At 51.9% G+C, this 12,430-nt stretch overlaps 7 protein-coding genes across 7 annotated transcripts; 5 read left to right on the top strand and 2 right to left on the bottom strand.

Annotated features, from left to right (window-relative positions):
• Window positions 1–768: 768 nt before the first annotated feature.
• Window positions 769–3,078, top strand: ACF2 (glucan endo-1,3-beta-D-glucosidase; the record flags this gene model as incomplete). Its single annotated transcript, XM_076682914.1, has 1 exon — window positions 769–3,078. The coding sequence occupies one exon, from the start codon at window positions 769–771 to the stop codon at window positions 3,076–3,078; it is 2,310 nt and encodes a 769-aa protein (XP_076542889.1).
• An 888-nt stretch (window positions 3,079–3,966) lies between these two features.
• On the bottom strand, window positions 3,967–4,485 carry NCE102 (Nce102p; the record flags this gene model as incomplete). The annotated part of the gene is made up of 1 exon (XM_076682913.1): window positions 3,967–4,485. The coding sequence occupies one exon, from the start codon at window positions 4,483–4,485 to the stop codon at window positions 3,967–3,969; it is 519 nt and encodes a 172-aa protein (XP_076542888.1).
• Window positions 4,486–5,267: 782 nt separating this feature from the next.
• NCA2 (Nca2p) lies at window positions 5,268–6,983 on the top strand (the record flags this gene model as incomplete). The annotated part of the gene is made up of 1 exon (XM_076682912.1): window positions 5,268–6,983. The coding sequence occupies one exon, from the start codon at window positions 5,268–5,270 to the stop codon at window positions 6,981–6,983; it is 1,716 nt and encodes a 571-aa protein (XP_076542887.1).
• Window positions 6,984–7,487: 504 nt separating this feature from the next.
• Window positions 7,488–8,308, top strand: PIN3 ([PSI+] inducibility protein 3; the record flags this gene model as incomplete). Its single annotated transcript, XM_076682911.1, has 2 exons — window positions 7,488–7,535; window positions 7,592–8,308. 2 exons carry the CDS (start codon window positions 7,488–7,490, stop codon window positions 8,306–8,308), a joined length of 765 nt encoding a protein of 254 aa, XP_076542886.1.
• Window positions 8,309–8,872: 564 nt separating this feature from the next.
• On the top strand, window positions 8,873–9,508 carry TRVA0_005S02520 (uncharacterized protein; the record flags this gene model as incomplete). The annotated part of the gene is made up of 1 exon (XM_076682910.1): window positions 8,873–9,508. One exon carries the CDS (start codon window positions 8,873–8,875, stop codon window positions 9,506–9,508), a length of 636 nt encoding a protein of 211 aa, XP_076542885.1.
• Window positions 9,509–9,879: 371 nt separating this feature from the next.
• On the top strand, window positions 9,880–11,235 carry TCD2 (tRNA threonylcarbamoyladenosine dehydratase; the record flags this gene model as incomplete). The annotated part of the gene is made up of 1 exon (XM_076682909.1): window positions 9,880–11,235. The coding sequence occupies one exon, from the start codon at window positions 9,880–9,882 to the stop codon at window positions 11,233–11,235; it is 1,356 nt and encodes a 451-aa protein (XP_076542884.1).
• A 299-nt stretch (window positions 11,236–11,534) lies between these two features.
• On the bottom strand, window positions 11,535–12,389 carry TRVA0_005S02476 (uncharacterized protein; the record flags this gene model as incomplete). Its single annotated transcript, XM_076682908.1, has 1 exon — window positions 11,535–12,389. One exon carries the CDS (start codon window positions 12,387–12,389, stop codon window positions 11,535–11,537), a length of 855 nt encoding a protein of 284 aa, XP_076542883.1.
• Between the last annotated feature and the right edge of the window lie 41 nt (window positions 12,390–12,430).

The following is a 12,430-nucleotide window of genomic DNA, read 5'->3' as shown; positions in this document are numbered from 1 at the left end:
GTGCCAATTGACTACGTGTCGGCCGTATCATAGCCGTGATCTAGCTGTTCTGTTGCTTAGGGGTTCCCTCACCTTGTTGCTTACGGAAGTTCACTCGCCCTGTTGTTGATTACGGGGTTCCCTCACCCTGCTGCTTACGGGGGTCCCCTCACTATGTTGCCTAGGGGGGTTCGCCCACTATGTTGCATATGGGGTTCTCTCAGGCGTTGACGGCGTGCATAGACTGATGAACGGTGCGTGGGTGGAAGACGAAACTTGGAGAAGCGATTGGTCAAACGGCTGACATGCATCGGCCCGTGAAGCTAAGGCCTAGCCCATGCGGATGGCATAAAATGGCCTGCGGATACAAAAGCCACCATTCTACATAGGCCAGCATGCAAGAAGATGATAACGTATTCTCTGCCAACACTGATCACGATTGAGCTCTGTTGCTCAGGGGCTTCCCCCGCTCTGTTGCTTAGGAAGGGGGGAACTTCTCACTCTGTTGCTTAGGAAAGGGGGATTTCCACACTCTGTTGCTTAGGAAGGGGGAGGCTCTCTCACTGAAGGGGCGCCCCGGAGGGTTCTCAGGGGGTTTCCTCACGCGTCACCGGCATGCATAAATTGATGAGCCGCACGCGGGAGGAAGCTGAGACATGGAATAAAACGATTGATCAAACGGTTGACATGCATAGGCCTGTGAGGGTGAGGCAGCCAACGCGAATTGTATAAAATGATGAGCGAAGAAAAAAAAAAGACCATTAGAATTTCTCACCACACATAAAGAGCATGAAATTCATTGACATTTTTTGGCTAATTGCCTTCGTGTCAGCCGTGCTGAGTGTTCCAACTCCTGAGACAAAGTTCGTGCGGCACACACACAATGTGCGGCTGGAGAATCCTGATCTCAGGAGTCGAACGACGAATGGCCTCCCCCATGCCATAACGTTCAATGGCAATCCGTTTACTGCCGTGGACACGAAAGAGCCCAATACTCTCCTACCCCGGCGCCAGCACCCGTTGAAGCCTGCAGTCTCGTACGGTAATGGCCCCATTCAGACGAACAAATTCTATGCCAACATGCTGATGGGCGACCAAACCTTGCCTGCGTGGGTTCATCCGTACGAGCTATGGAAGACTACCGCCGGCATGGCTGTGGCCCAGGTGCGCAAGGACCAGCGGTTTTATGGATACGTCAAAGGGCAGTCCTCTGCTCAGTATATGGCCAATCCTACGGGCCTAGCCTCCGTGGAATTGGGTGCCAGTGAGATCAAGAACGGCAACTTTAAGTTGAATGTCGTGAACTTGGGCGTTCTCTCTGCGACAGCTCAGCTTACCGTCGGTTCTGGCAGCATCACAGTTCCAATGGCTCTCGGGATGGGGTTTGTCACCGGCATCTACAGCGGCCTTACGCCGAAACTGAGCTCAACGATTGGATTCAGCAGCATTAAGGCGGTTACCTCGCCGAGAAAGGGGATGCTCAAGTACGAAGTTGTTTTGAAAGACGGAATCACTTGGGTTGTTTACCTGTCGTCAACTGTCTCTGGGGTAGCACCTCCGCAGTTATCTCTGAGTGGTGGAGTTATCACAGCTAATAAGAAGGCTTCGGGACTTATAGTCCAGATTGCTAGCTTTGGTGAGAACAACAGCGCCAGGGCGAGCCAGGTGTACGACGCTGCAGCAGGACGCTACATCACCGGGGCTAGTGTCACGGCTCAAATCAGCGGAGGCGGATCCAGTGGTTCGTATACGCTTAACTATGCTACCAGTGGCACGAGTAACAGCGGTAGGACATTGTTGTTTGCTCTGCCTCACCATACCGCCTCGTTCTCTAGCAGCACCAAGTCGGAAGTCCAGACAGGGCTGACCCTCACCTCCACTGTGTTTGGCGATATGACTGCCGTACTGGCCAACAGTCTGACAATGGTGGAAAGCGCTCTCCCGCAGAACATTGGATTCATGCCGTGGGGTGAGCCCAAGGGACTCGCAGCCAACAATGACCTGAGCAGCGTTAAGTACAGTGCAAGTGTCCTATCGGAGCTGAAAAGCACAACCAAATACGAGCTGCTCAGCCAAGACATGAGTGCCCAGATTAATGTGGATTCAACGTACTTCTCTGGCAAGGCATTTAGCAAGTTTGCTCTGCTCGCCTTCACTGCGTCGCAGTTGGCACAGGACCCGGCAACCGCTAAGCAGGGGCTCTCGCAACTCATCGCCCAGTTCAAGGTCTTCGCAAACAACAAGCAGCAGATCCCGCTTGCCTACGATACGACTTGGCGCGGCATCGTCAGCTCTGCCGGGCTAAACGGAGACAACGGTGTTGACTTCGGCAACACGTATTACAACGACCACCACTTCCATTACGGCTACTATGTGCACGCCGCGGCGGTCATTGGCGCGCTTGATAATGAGATAGGAGACGGCACGTTTGTCGCATCGGTCAAGCCGTTTGTCAACGCGCTGATCCGAGACGTGGCTAATCCCTCGTCGCAGGACACGTACTTCCCCGTGTTCCGCCACTTTGACTGGTTCTCGGGCAAGTCGTGGGCCAAGGGGCTGCTCCTCAGTGACGACGGCAAGGACGAGGAGAGCTCTAGCGAGGATTACAACTTTGCATACGGCATGAAGCTATGGGGCCGGCTTATTGGCGATGGAGCCATGCAGAGCCGCGGCGATCTCATGCTTGCCATCATGCGGCGGAGCATGAACACCTACATGCTGTTCAGCAATGGCAACACAGTCATGCCGTCACAGATTATCGGGAACAAAGTGAGTGGTATTCTGTTTGAGAACAAGGTCGTCTATTCGACGTACTTTGGGTCCAATCCGGAGTATATCCATGGAATCCATATGATCCCCTTCACGCCGATTTCGAACTACATTCGTCCAAGTTCGTTTTGCCAGCAGGAGTGGAACGCTAAGCTTGCCTCGGTAGTTGGACCGCTTACCACTGGGTGGAAGGGCGTATTAGAGGTGGACCAGGCGTTGTTCAGCCCGCAGAATGCCGTTAACTGGCTGATGCAGAGCAAGTTTAACTATGGCCAAATTGACGGAGGCATGAGCAGGGGCTGGTGTCTCGCGCTGGCCGCTGCTGTCTAATTATACCCATCTTTGCACTACCAATACTACTAATGATGCACCAAAAATTCTAATACAGTAATGATCTTGACTGAAGTCCGTCGCCAAGGGCTTACTAATAGAAATACATGAGAGTTCTAATATAATATTATAGATTTTCAAAATAAAGGCATTTCCTCAACAATAACTTGCGGATAGGCCGGGGGAACACCTTCTCCTTTGTGGGCCGTAAGTGATTGCGGACATTCATGAACCTTAGCAACCGCGCAAAGCCCTTCCTTGGTATTGAGGGGGACTTTACTATTTAAGGCCTCGGGAAACAGCTCGGGGTATGTAGTTGATTGCCCCATAGCCCTCTCAGCTTTTGAGGGCATGAATAATGCCCCATTAAGGGTTGCCAATATCTTATCTGGGGTCCCCGTGAACGCTCCATTGCTTCAATTGATTGGGGGGGAGGGGGGCTAGCCGTCCTGTCTTCGTAGCTCCACTCTATGGGGGGGGGGGGGAGGGGGAGGGTCATTGATCTCTACAACTCCTTCCGCGGAGCAGAGTCTTTACCAAATGTCAGAATCGACCAATATCCTACCGGTTAGCAAAGATCAGAAATCTAAGCGCCGCACATTTGTTTCAGCCGCGTAGAGCCGCACGTCATGCAGTGCCATGTACGACAATGTACGACATGAACGATAGCTGTGCATATGTCACACCACAAACACATGAAAGTACAGTTTTACTACCACTCTTGCAAGGCGTAGAAAAATTTGACAAATTAGGTATATACCAAACTAGCTACATGGAATTGAGTATCGCCAACGCAGCACAATTAAAAAAATTAGAGGTTGCAATGCGGTAGAAGCGTGGTGGGAGAGAGTAGGTCGTACAGCATTTATAAATAGTTGAAAACGGGGGTTAGACCTGGGTCATGGTGGGCACACCGGTTCGCGGTGCTGTTTGTCGCCTTGAGGACGGGCGGTTAAGGACGCCATTCCGCATCACGTTCATCACCGAGTACACGAGCAGGGCAATTGTCGTAAAGAAGGAAAAGTAGAGGAAGGCAATCGCAGCCTGTCCTTTTCGGCATCGCGCGGTCGAACCCTGGGCGCCTTCATTGCTCTTCAGGTAGGCCTCGTTGTTACATGAGTGCACTCGGAACAACACGGCCATCGAAGTGGCGGCGGCAAACAAGAACACAAAGTCAAAGAAGTCGATAACCGTCATGACAATGGGGAAGGCAATGCCACCGACAAATGCGGCGGCAATGCCGTACAAGCAGCCGAAAACGACTCCAAAGACCGAGGCGAAAATACCAAAGTTGACCTGGGGGTTGGTGTGGTTCTGGGTCGCAATGAGCGAACCAATCAGACCAAGGTCGATAGTCAACCACACCAGCATGGTGCCTCGCAATATGGGATCCACAAACGCCACCATCTTTGCTCACTTAAAAATTATCTATCTACGGGTAGTCTTTTTTCGAAGGGGGGAGGGGTCAATTCACTCGCTTTTGAAGAGCTTTTCTTCGCAATGGGTGGAGGAAGGAAACAATAAGTTAATATAAACGGCACCCTATATAGCGGTCTCTTGTTGTCTGCCTACCTTCAGGTGATTATATGCTCGGGTTGCGCTTCGGACCGGCATTGCTTTTTCGGAGGTGGATCCGGGGATGCCGGGCGGTACCTGGGCGCGCGCGAGAGAGCAGACACGCCCGTCAAGCGTAGAAGCTGAGGCGTTAAATTAATAAATGTAAACAATTGCCTGTTATGGCGGCTCGTAGCAACCGTAACAAGGGCCCCCTCCCTCATTTACCCGCCTGTCAGATTCCATCGCCATGGAACCGAACAAGGCCACCCCTCCAATGACAAAGTACGTCATATGGCTCTCTCTCTCTCTCTCGTCCGACAAGTGTGAGATGCGGCCCATGAGGTAATGAGCGACAATTGCACGCACAAACTGCTCTCTCGGTTGCTCAGCTCAGATTGCCCAGCAATGCAGTAATTGTAGAACACCGTTACATAGTGGTAGCAATTCGGCTCACCCTCCGTCGGGAGGAGGGGGGAGCATTAGTACGCGTTGCCTATTGCAGATTTGGGGGAGCCGGTGAGAAAATTGTGCATTCCACGATGGCCCAAATTGATCACTGCATAACCTTAAGTTATACTATAGTACTCCCCTCAAGATAGAATTATTCCATCTATAGCGTAGAGGATTGGGTTATGAACCGAGTCATCGTAGAAACGGCCATCTCGGTGCAGGAGGAGCCCGAAAATGCTCAATTGGCGACCATCCGGGGGCTCCTGCTGACAGACCCGACCAAGGTGTCCCTCGAGACCCTGGTCAAGGCGCTCCAGCTCTACCTCGACGAGGAGGATCACACGTCGCGGCTCATCGACTGGCAGATCCTCGCCCTGGCGTGCTCCATCGCGTACTGCCACACGCTCAACGCCCTTCTTGGGCACGCGCTGCCCATCAACAGCGAGATCTCGTACTGGCAGGACGTCATGAGCAGCGGCACGGGGCTCGGGCTCTACTACTTGCAGAACAGCCCCGTGCGGCTCTTCAAAGAGGCGCATGTACGGCTCGGCCAGGCCATCCAGCCGGCTCTGCGGCCAAGCTCAATTGGCGTGACACTATCGCAGCAGCTGACGGTCCTGCGCAGCTGGAAGCTCGTCAAGCCATCGACGGTTCTCTACTTGTTGCTGACCCCCGTGCGCCAGACGCGCCAGAGCCTGCTCCAGCGGCAAAAGGGTCTAAATGATACGCTCAAGTACAACGCCAAACACATTGGCGGCCTCGTTCAAGGCTTCGACCGCGTCCAGCCCACTGATTTCAACGATGCCGCCGGCATCGAGGCCATTGCGCTCCACAACGTGCGGACGCTGGCGTCCGCCGTCGAGGTCCCCGGCAGCGGACATCCCGTGCTCCCCGACAAACTGACTGCGCGGGCTGTCGCCGACGCGATCCTCGACACTGTGGGCCCCGGGCTCAGGGCCAACCGGCTCTATTTTGAGCTTCAGCTGAAGCAATTGGGTCGACCGAATCGCGTAGTGCGATACTGGCCTGCGGCGTTTGGAGGTCTCGTAGTCGGGCTCAAGGTCCTGGGCAACTGGCGGGCTATCCTCCACTGGATTAACGACGTCCTCATTGGCACGGCGGTTGACTTCTATAACAATTGGATCCTTGACCCTATCCTCAAGGTATACCAGACCATTCGCCACGACGAGACGGCGCAGATCGCGCTGCTATCAAAGCAGAGCCTCGACTCGGACATGCAGTCCTTAGAACGCATGGTGTTTGACTTTGTGCGGGACTCGGACAAGACCGTGGGCGAGGAGGACCTGGCGCAGCTGCGCGACGCCATCAGCAAGGGCGACATGACGGCCGTCATGCAGTCATACGAGCAGCAGATCCAGGCTCCGCTGTCTTCTCTATTACGCGGCCATTTGATCCGATCACTTCTTATTCAGGTGCAAAAGACCAAGGTCGACGTAGAGGTCGCCATGAACGGCATTGACAAGCTGCTCAAGTCGCAGCAGCTCGTGTTCGGTACGGTCGCAGCGCTTCCCTCCTTTGCCGGCGTCTACTGGGCGTGGTCCTACATCGCGCCCGTCCTCCGCGGCGATGCGAGGTACTACGCCGGGCTCCGCCAGGACAAGGAGAAGCTGTCTGCTGGCCTGGCCAAGATTACGAGGATACTGGGTCGCCAGCAGCGCGAGGGAGACCGTTTGTCGCTCACAGGGCTCGGCATGGTGCTATGCGAGACACTTCTTCTTCGTGAGCTCGGGCGGCGTGTTTTGTCGCGTGAGAGGCTCAAACAATGGCTCGACAACCTCAATGAGCTCGAGGAAATCGTCACTGAACTGCGAATCTCCGAGGCCGCGGACCATGTCAGTCGCATGTGGTTGATCCATGGACTTGATCTGCACGTTTAATGTTTAATGTCTCAGCCGCATTAAGTGCGGCTCTTGTTTAGCATTTCAATGTATATATGTTTAGTAGTACGACGATGTACGATTCCTCCGCGAAGCAGGGCCCGAGGGAGGGTTTAGGGGACCAGTCCCCCTTGTACTGTACTCCAAACACAACTACTTTTTCTAGCATTGGCCAGCGGATTTCTACTGGGGCGCTGTCCCAGACCCTATTAGCCACCCTCCAAACCCCCCTCCCCCGCTCTTCTAGGCCCTAGTAGGTAGGGCAGTGTTGTATCGGAAAGACAGCCGCTGGTACCACACGCCCCGCGGCGGTTTGAAAGTTTCCTACCGATGGCGCTGGGGGCTGGCTCATCAGCCACTCCGTTCCCAGCTGCAAGAGAACCCACCGGAAAGCTTAGCTTTAGCTACTTTATATTTCTTTTGAAATTAGTACAGTGTACTGTATAAAATACAAGAGATAATCTGAGAAAGAGGGCCAGAGTCTACGAATAAAATCTATAGGTAATGTCTAATGCAGCGTTTATCAACCGGTCGTTGACTACGATCAGAAACGTAAGTATGGATGTGGCGGATATGTGATCCCCGGATGCTAACTCTCATGCTTTTAGGAGCTCGAGTTCCTCAGAGACTCTGGCGTTATCACAGAAAGCTTCTTCAACGAGTTCTCCCACGCCTTGCCTGTTAAATATGAAGCCAACGCTCCACCAGTAGACTCGGTAGGCTCGCGGACGACGGCTGCCGGGTCCATCCCAGGGTCTACCTCATCTTTGAAGTCCGAGCCCCCTACGCCGGTGCCCCAGGCTGCTCGTCCGGCTCCACAACAGCCCAACCAAGAGATTGTAGAGGCCGTATACGACTATCAACCGCGGGACCCGACTGACCTGGCGCTTTACAGAGGTGCGCGGTACCTGGTGCTCGAGAGGCTCAATGCAGACTGGTGGAAGGGTCGCGACTTGCAGAATGGCTCTGAGGGTATCTTCCCCAGCAACTATGTCAAGCCACAGGAGAACTATACGTCGCCTCCTCCACCGGCGTTCTCCCCACCTCCAGGGACCCCGGCTGGGCCTAACTACGAGAAGCAGGGTTATGGCCAGCCGCCACCACAGTCATATGCTACGTATCCGCCTCCTAGCGTCAACTATTATCCGCCACCGATGGCCCAGCCAGTGCCGCAGCAACAGCCGGTTGTTGTCCAGCAGGATCAGGGCCAGGGAGAGAACCGGCCGCATAGCGAGCTTCGGAAGTTTGGCAGCAAACTCGGTAATGCGGCCATCTTTGGTGCAGGTGCCACGATAGGATCGGACCTTGTCAATTCCATTTTTTAGTTGAGAGGTTCCCCTGTGGGGTTCATCTCTCGGCTTTGGCAGCATGCATATATGAGGACTTCTTGCTGCTGAATTTCCAGTTGAACACGTTACACTACTTATTAATTATTTCTGAGCATACATATGCAGGTATACCAATCAATTAGGATATTATGATGTGTGAATTGAGAAAAGAAGGATTTCATATTTTTGACGCTACAGACGCATGAAAGGTGCTGTACCAGTGAAGTCGAGCCAGTGGAATAAACGGAAACCACCATACATTGATACCGATTTAATTTTAAAGCTGGTGACGTGAGAGGCTGCGCATACATTGCATGCATTGGCCAATGCATCCTCATATTCTGCAGGACGTCCTCATTTCAGAGTGCCTCATTTCAGGTCCTTAAGAAGGAAAAGAAAAAAGAGATAAAAGCAATACCGTAGCAGACTAAGATGAACTATATATATATATGATATTACGCCCTTAAAGAGTATGGTCTTGTTTACTAGTGGTTCTAAGTCCAGTGTCCAATTGGTCTTTGATTCAGTACCCCAGATATAGTTCCTCGATATATCAATAATATGCCAGACCGCAACGCACCTAGTCGACTTAGCCCGCCAATGCCAATGTTCCCTTCAGCATTCTATTATTCTGAATGCTATGCTGAACCGCCTCCAGATGCTGCCTCCTGGCACCTACCCCCAGTAGTCCTGCCCGACTCCCTGGCACGCCAGCAGGACTTCATTCCACCTTCGAGCACGCTATATAATAATTGCTGTGCTTACTCTGCCGGCATGCCCTCGGGTTATACCTACCAGCCAGGGCAAGGGGCTTTGCATGCTTACGATGCGGCCGGTGCGTACTCGCATTCTGTCAGCTATTCCCATGGACCCTACGATCCAAGCATCCCCTCGCTCTTCTATTCAGATGGGAGTAAATTGCGCAGAATTGACCGCGCAGCCTATTTCTCCGACAGAGCTCCCGAGCCCATTAAGCGAAAGCGCAGACGGCCAGAACAGATTGACCGCATCTATGTCTGCGGATATAACGGATGCCAAAAGGGATACGGCTCACTGAATCACCTCAACACGCACATCGTGAACCACAACCACGGGCCTAAACGCAAATCTGCGGACTTCCAGGACATCAAGAACCGAAAGAAAAAGAACTCTGTGTCCTCAGAATCTTCATACAGCTCTCCAGAGTCATCAAGCTAATACTTAGTCCTTCTCAACGTTTAATTTATTTTCCATATTTAATACTACAAAGCGATTGCCTACAGCGCTTGCTGCATTGCTTGAATACTCGTATCAGTGGAGACTTGCCAAATTTAATAACTAGTGCGGCTCGTGCGGCTATGTCTCATTTTGATGACCCTACCTCGTAAAATCCTGAAACGTCTCATAAGGCAATAACCAATCCAAAAAAATCATTTAATATGTTCCTAAGGCTAAAGAATAACGAAATACCCATTTATCTCCGGTATGCCAGGTCTTATCACGGAAATACAGTACGTAGTGCTCCGGCGCAGATAAAAATTGATACCGATACCCGAAAATCAAATCAAAAAATATAATTACGGCAAGAGATGGTTGATCGGAACACAGTAGGGCTGGTGGCAGCCGTGGCAGCTGTGTCATCGGTGGCTACCCTTGGTGCCACCGTATTGTATTCCAAGTACACCACGGCCAAGCAGGTCGCCAGCTTCAAACGAGAGGCCTCGTCTGCAGTAGCTGCTCAACAACTACCTGTCGAGTACAGCCAGGAGCTTATCGACGAGCAGCTGGCTCGAAACAGAGCCTTCCTCGGGGATAACGGGCTTGGCAAAATCCGAGATAGCTTTATTATTGTTGTTGGCGCCGGAGGCGTGGGTTCCTGGGCTGCGACAATGCTGGTGAGATCAGGCGTCAAGAAAATTCGAATCATTGACTTCGACCAGGTTACGCTTTCCTCGCTAAATAGACACGCTTGTGCGACTACGGCAGACGTGGGTACCCCGAAGGTTGAGTGCATTGCCAACTTCCTCAGGAAGGTGGCTCCATTTGTTGAGATCGAGCCAGTTATTGCTCTGTGGCATAAGGAGACATCCGCAGAGTTGCTCGAAGGAAACCCAACGTACATTGTTGATGCCATTGACAATATTGACACGAAGATCGACTTGCTCGAGTACTGCTACGTCAACAAGCTGCCAGTTATATCAGCTATGGGTGCTGGATGCAAGGCTGATCCAACAAGAGTTCAGATCGCTGATATCTCCATGTCCATTGAAGACCCACTTTCGCGGTCTGTTAGACGAAGACTGAAGTTGAGGGGCATTACTTCTGGCATCCCTGTGGTTTTCTCCACGGAGAAACCTGGCAAGGACAAGGCCAAGTTGTTGGACCTTGACCACAGCGAATTTGAAAAGGGCCAGGTGGAGGAGTTGTCCATTTTGCAAGATTTCCGAGTGCGAATCCTACCTGTGCTTGGCCCGCTTCCGGCTATCTTTGGCTTGACTGTTGCTACGCATCTTATTAATGAACTTGGAGAGTACAACCCAGTGTTTGATATCCTCCAGGGTGGCTATTCTCTTGCGGGAAAGTCGCGAAGCAAGCTCTACGAGAGCGCGCTACAGAGCCTCGTCGGCCAGGCCGCTCGAATGGACTGGCCAGAGTCCCGAAAAGTGCCTATCACCACTAACGATGCAGGATACATTATTGAAGAAGTCTTCCGAGGCAAATCGCCAATCTCCGGCGAGGGCAACCGTCTTGTTCTCAGTTACTGGGACCCCAACATGCCACTAAGGATTGGTAACATCCTGCCAATGACCAAAGACCAGCAGGCATATCACGAGACTCACATTTTCAAGAATAAGGAGTCTCTCGAATCAGCCTACTCGGCTGATGTTCTCAAAGTTGTCAACGAGAGATTCAAGGAGGATGAATGGTACCAGAAAATGCGATAGATTTTTTTTTTGTAAATACTAATTTTCTAAATTACTTCCTCCTATACCCGCGGATGTGAACTGAACCTTTCAGCTTAATGCATGTTACATATGTAGGCAATGTATGGGGTAATTGATTTGGTACAACAAGTAGAGGACGTGCATATTTGATAGTCACTCTGTCTCAGTCATATTACACGCATGCCCGGCTATCGAAATAGAATGTAGAAAAAAGGGCCCCTGAAAGTTACAAATACCCGGTAATACCATTTCCCAAATATCTATATCGTAGTCCAAAATATTTCATGCAATTGAGTTGCTTACTCGAGGCCGGGGGCCAAAGTTCGAGGATCCGCTCCATCAGGGTCCCGACTAAACACGAGTCTCCAAGCACCATCGACCCGAATATCTTCTCCGTTGATCCAGCCGTTCTCGATAATAAATTCAACAGTCCGGGAAATCTCCTCAGGAGGAACGGGGACCTGAGGGAAGGCGGCATGAGACTGAAGATCCTTTTGGAAGTATCCGGCCAGGTTGTTGGTCATTGCACTCATGACAATAGATGGGGAGATGGAGTTGACTCGAATACCAGAAGGACCCAAGAAGTCGGCAGCCGTTCGGGTTATTCCGGCAACAGCAGCCTTAGTAGGGCCGTAACAAAGAGTTCGGGCATAGAGGCCATGGGCGGCGGCAGACGAGAAGTTCACAATAACACCTCTCTCTTCATTGCTGGTCCAGAATGGAGCAGTCTCGGCGCCGTTAGGATGGTTCAGAGGATAGTTGATAGCATCCGCAACATGGGCGTTGACAATAAAGGTACCAAGGGTGTTAACGTTCCAGGTTTTGATGAAATCTGGAATGGAGTCGGCCATGTCATTGGTCCATGGTCGCTTGAGAGAAATAGCCGCGCAGTGGACGCAGCCCTTAAGGTCACCAAGTGTAGACACAACCTTAGAAACAGCCTCCTTGGTCTCGTCGGAGTCAGAAATGTTGACCTTGACGTAGAGTACCTTGCTGTTGTCACCGATTGCCGAAGCCAGTTCCTTGCCCTTAGCTTCATCGACAACATCGAAAAGGGCCACCTTGCCGCCCTTCTGCAAAAGAGACTTGGCCACAGTAGAACCAATACCGCCGAGGCCGCCGGTAATAATGAAAGTATTTCCCTGAATCTTCATTTTTGTTCTTCTCTATTCCAGTTGTTTTTTGCTGATGTATG

The sequence above is a fragment of the Trichomonascus vanleenenianus genome (genome assembly GCF_965637985.1).
Source record: "Trichomonascus vanleenenianus strain CLIB 3782 genome assembly, contig: TRVA0_005S, whole genome shotgun sequence".
NCBI lineage: Eukaryota > Fungi > Ascomycota > Dipodascomycetes > Dipodascales > Trichomonascaceae > Blastobotrys > Blastobotrys vanleenenianus.
The sequence above is the reverse complement of the archived record's forward strand: the minus strand, read 5'-3'. Positions and strand labels throughout refer to the sequence as shown.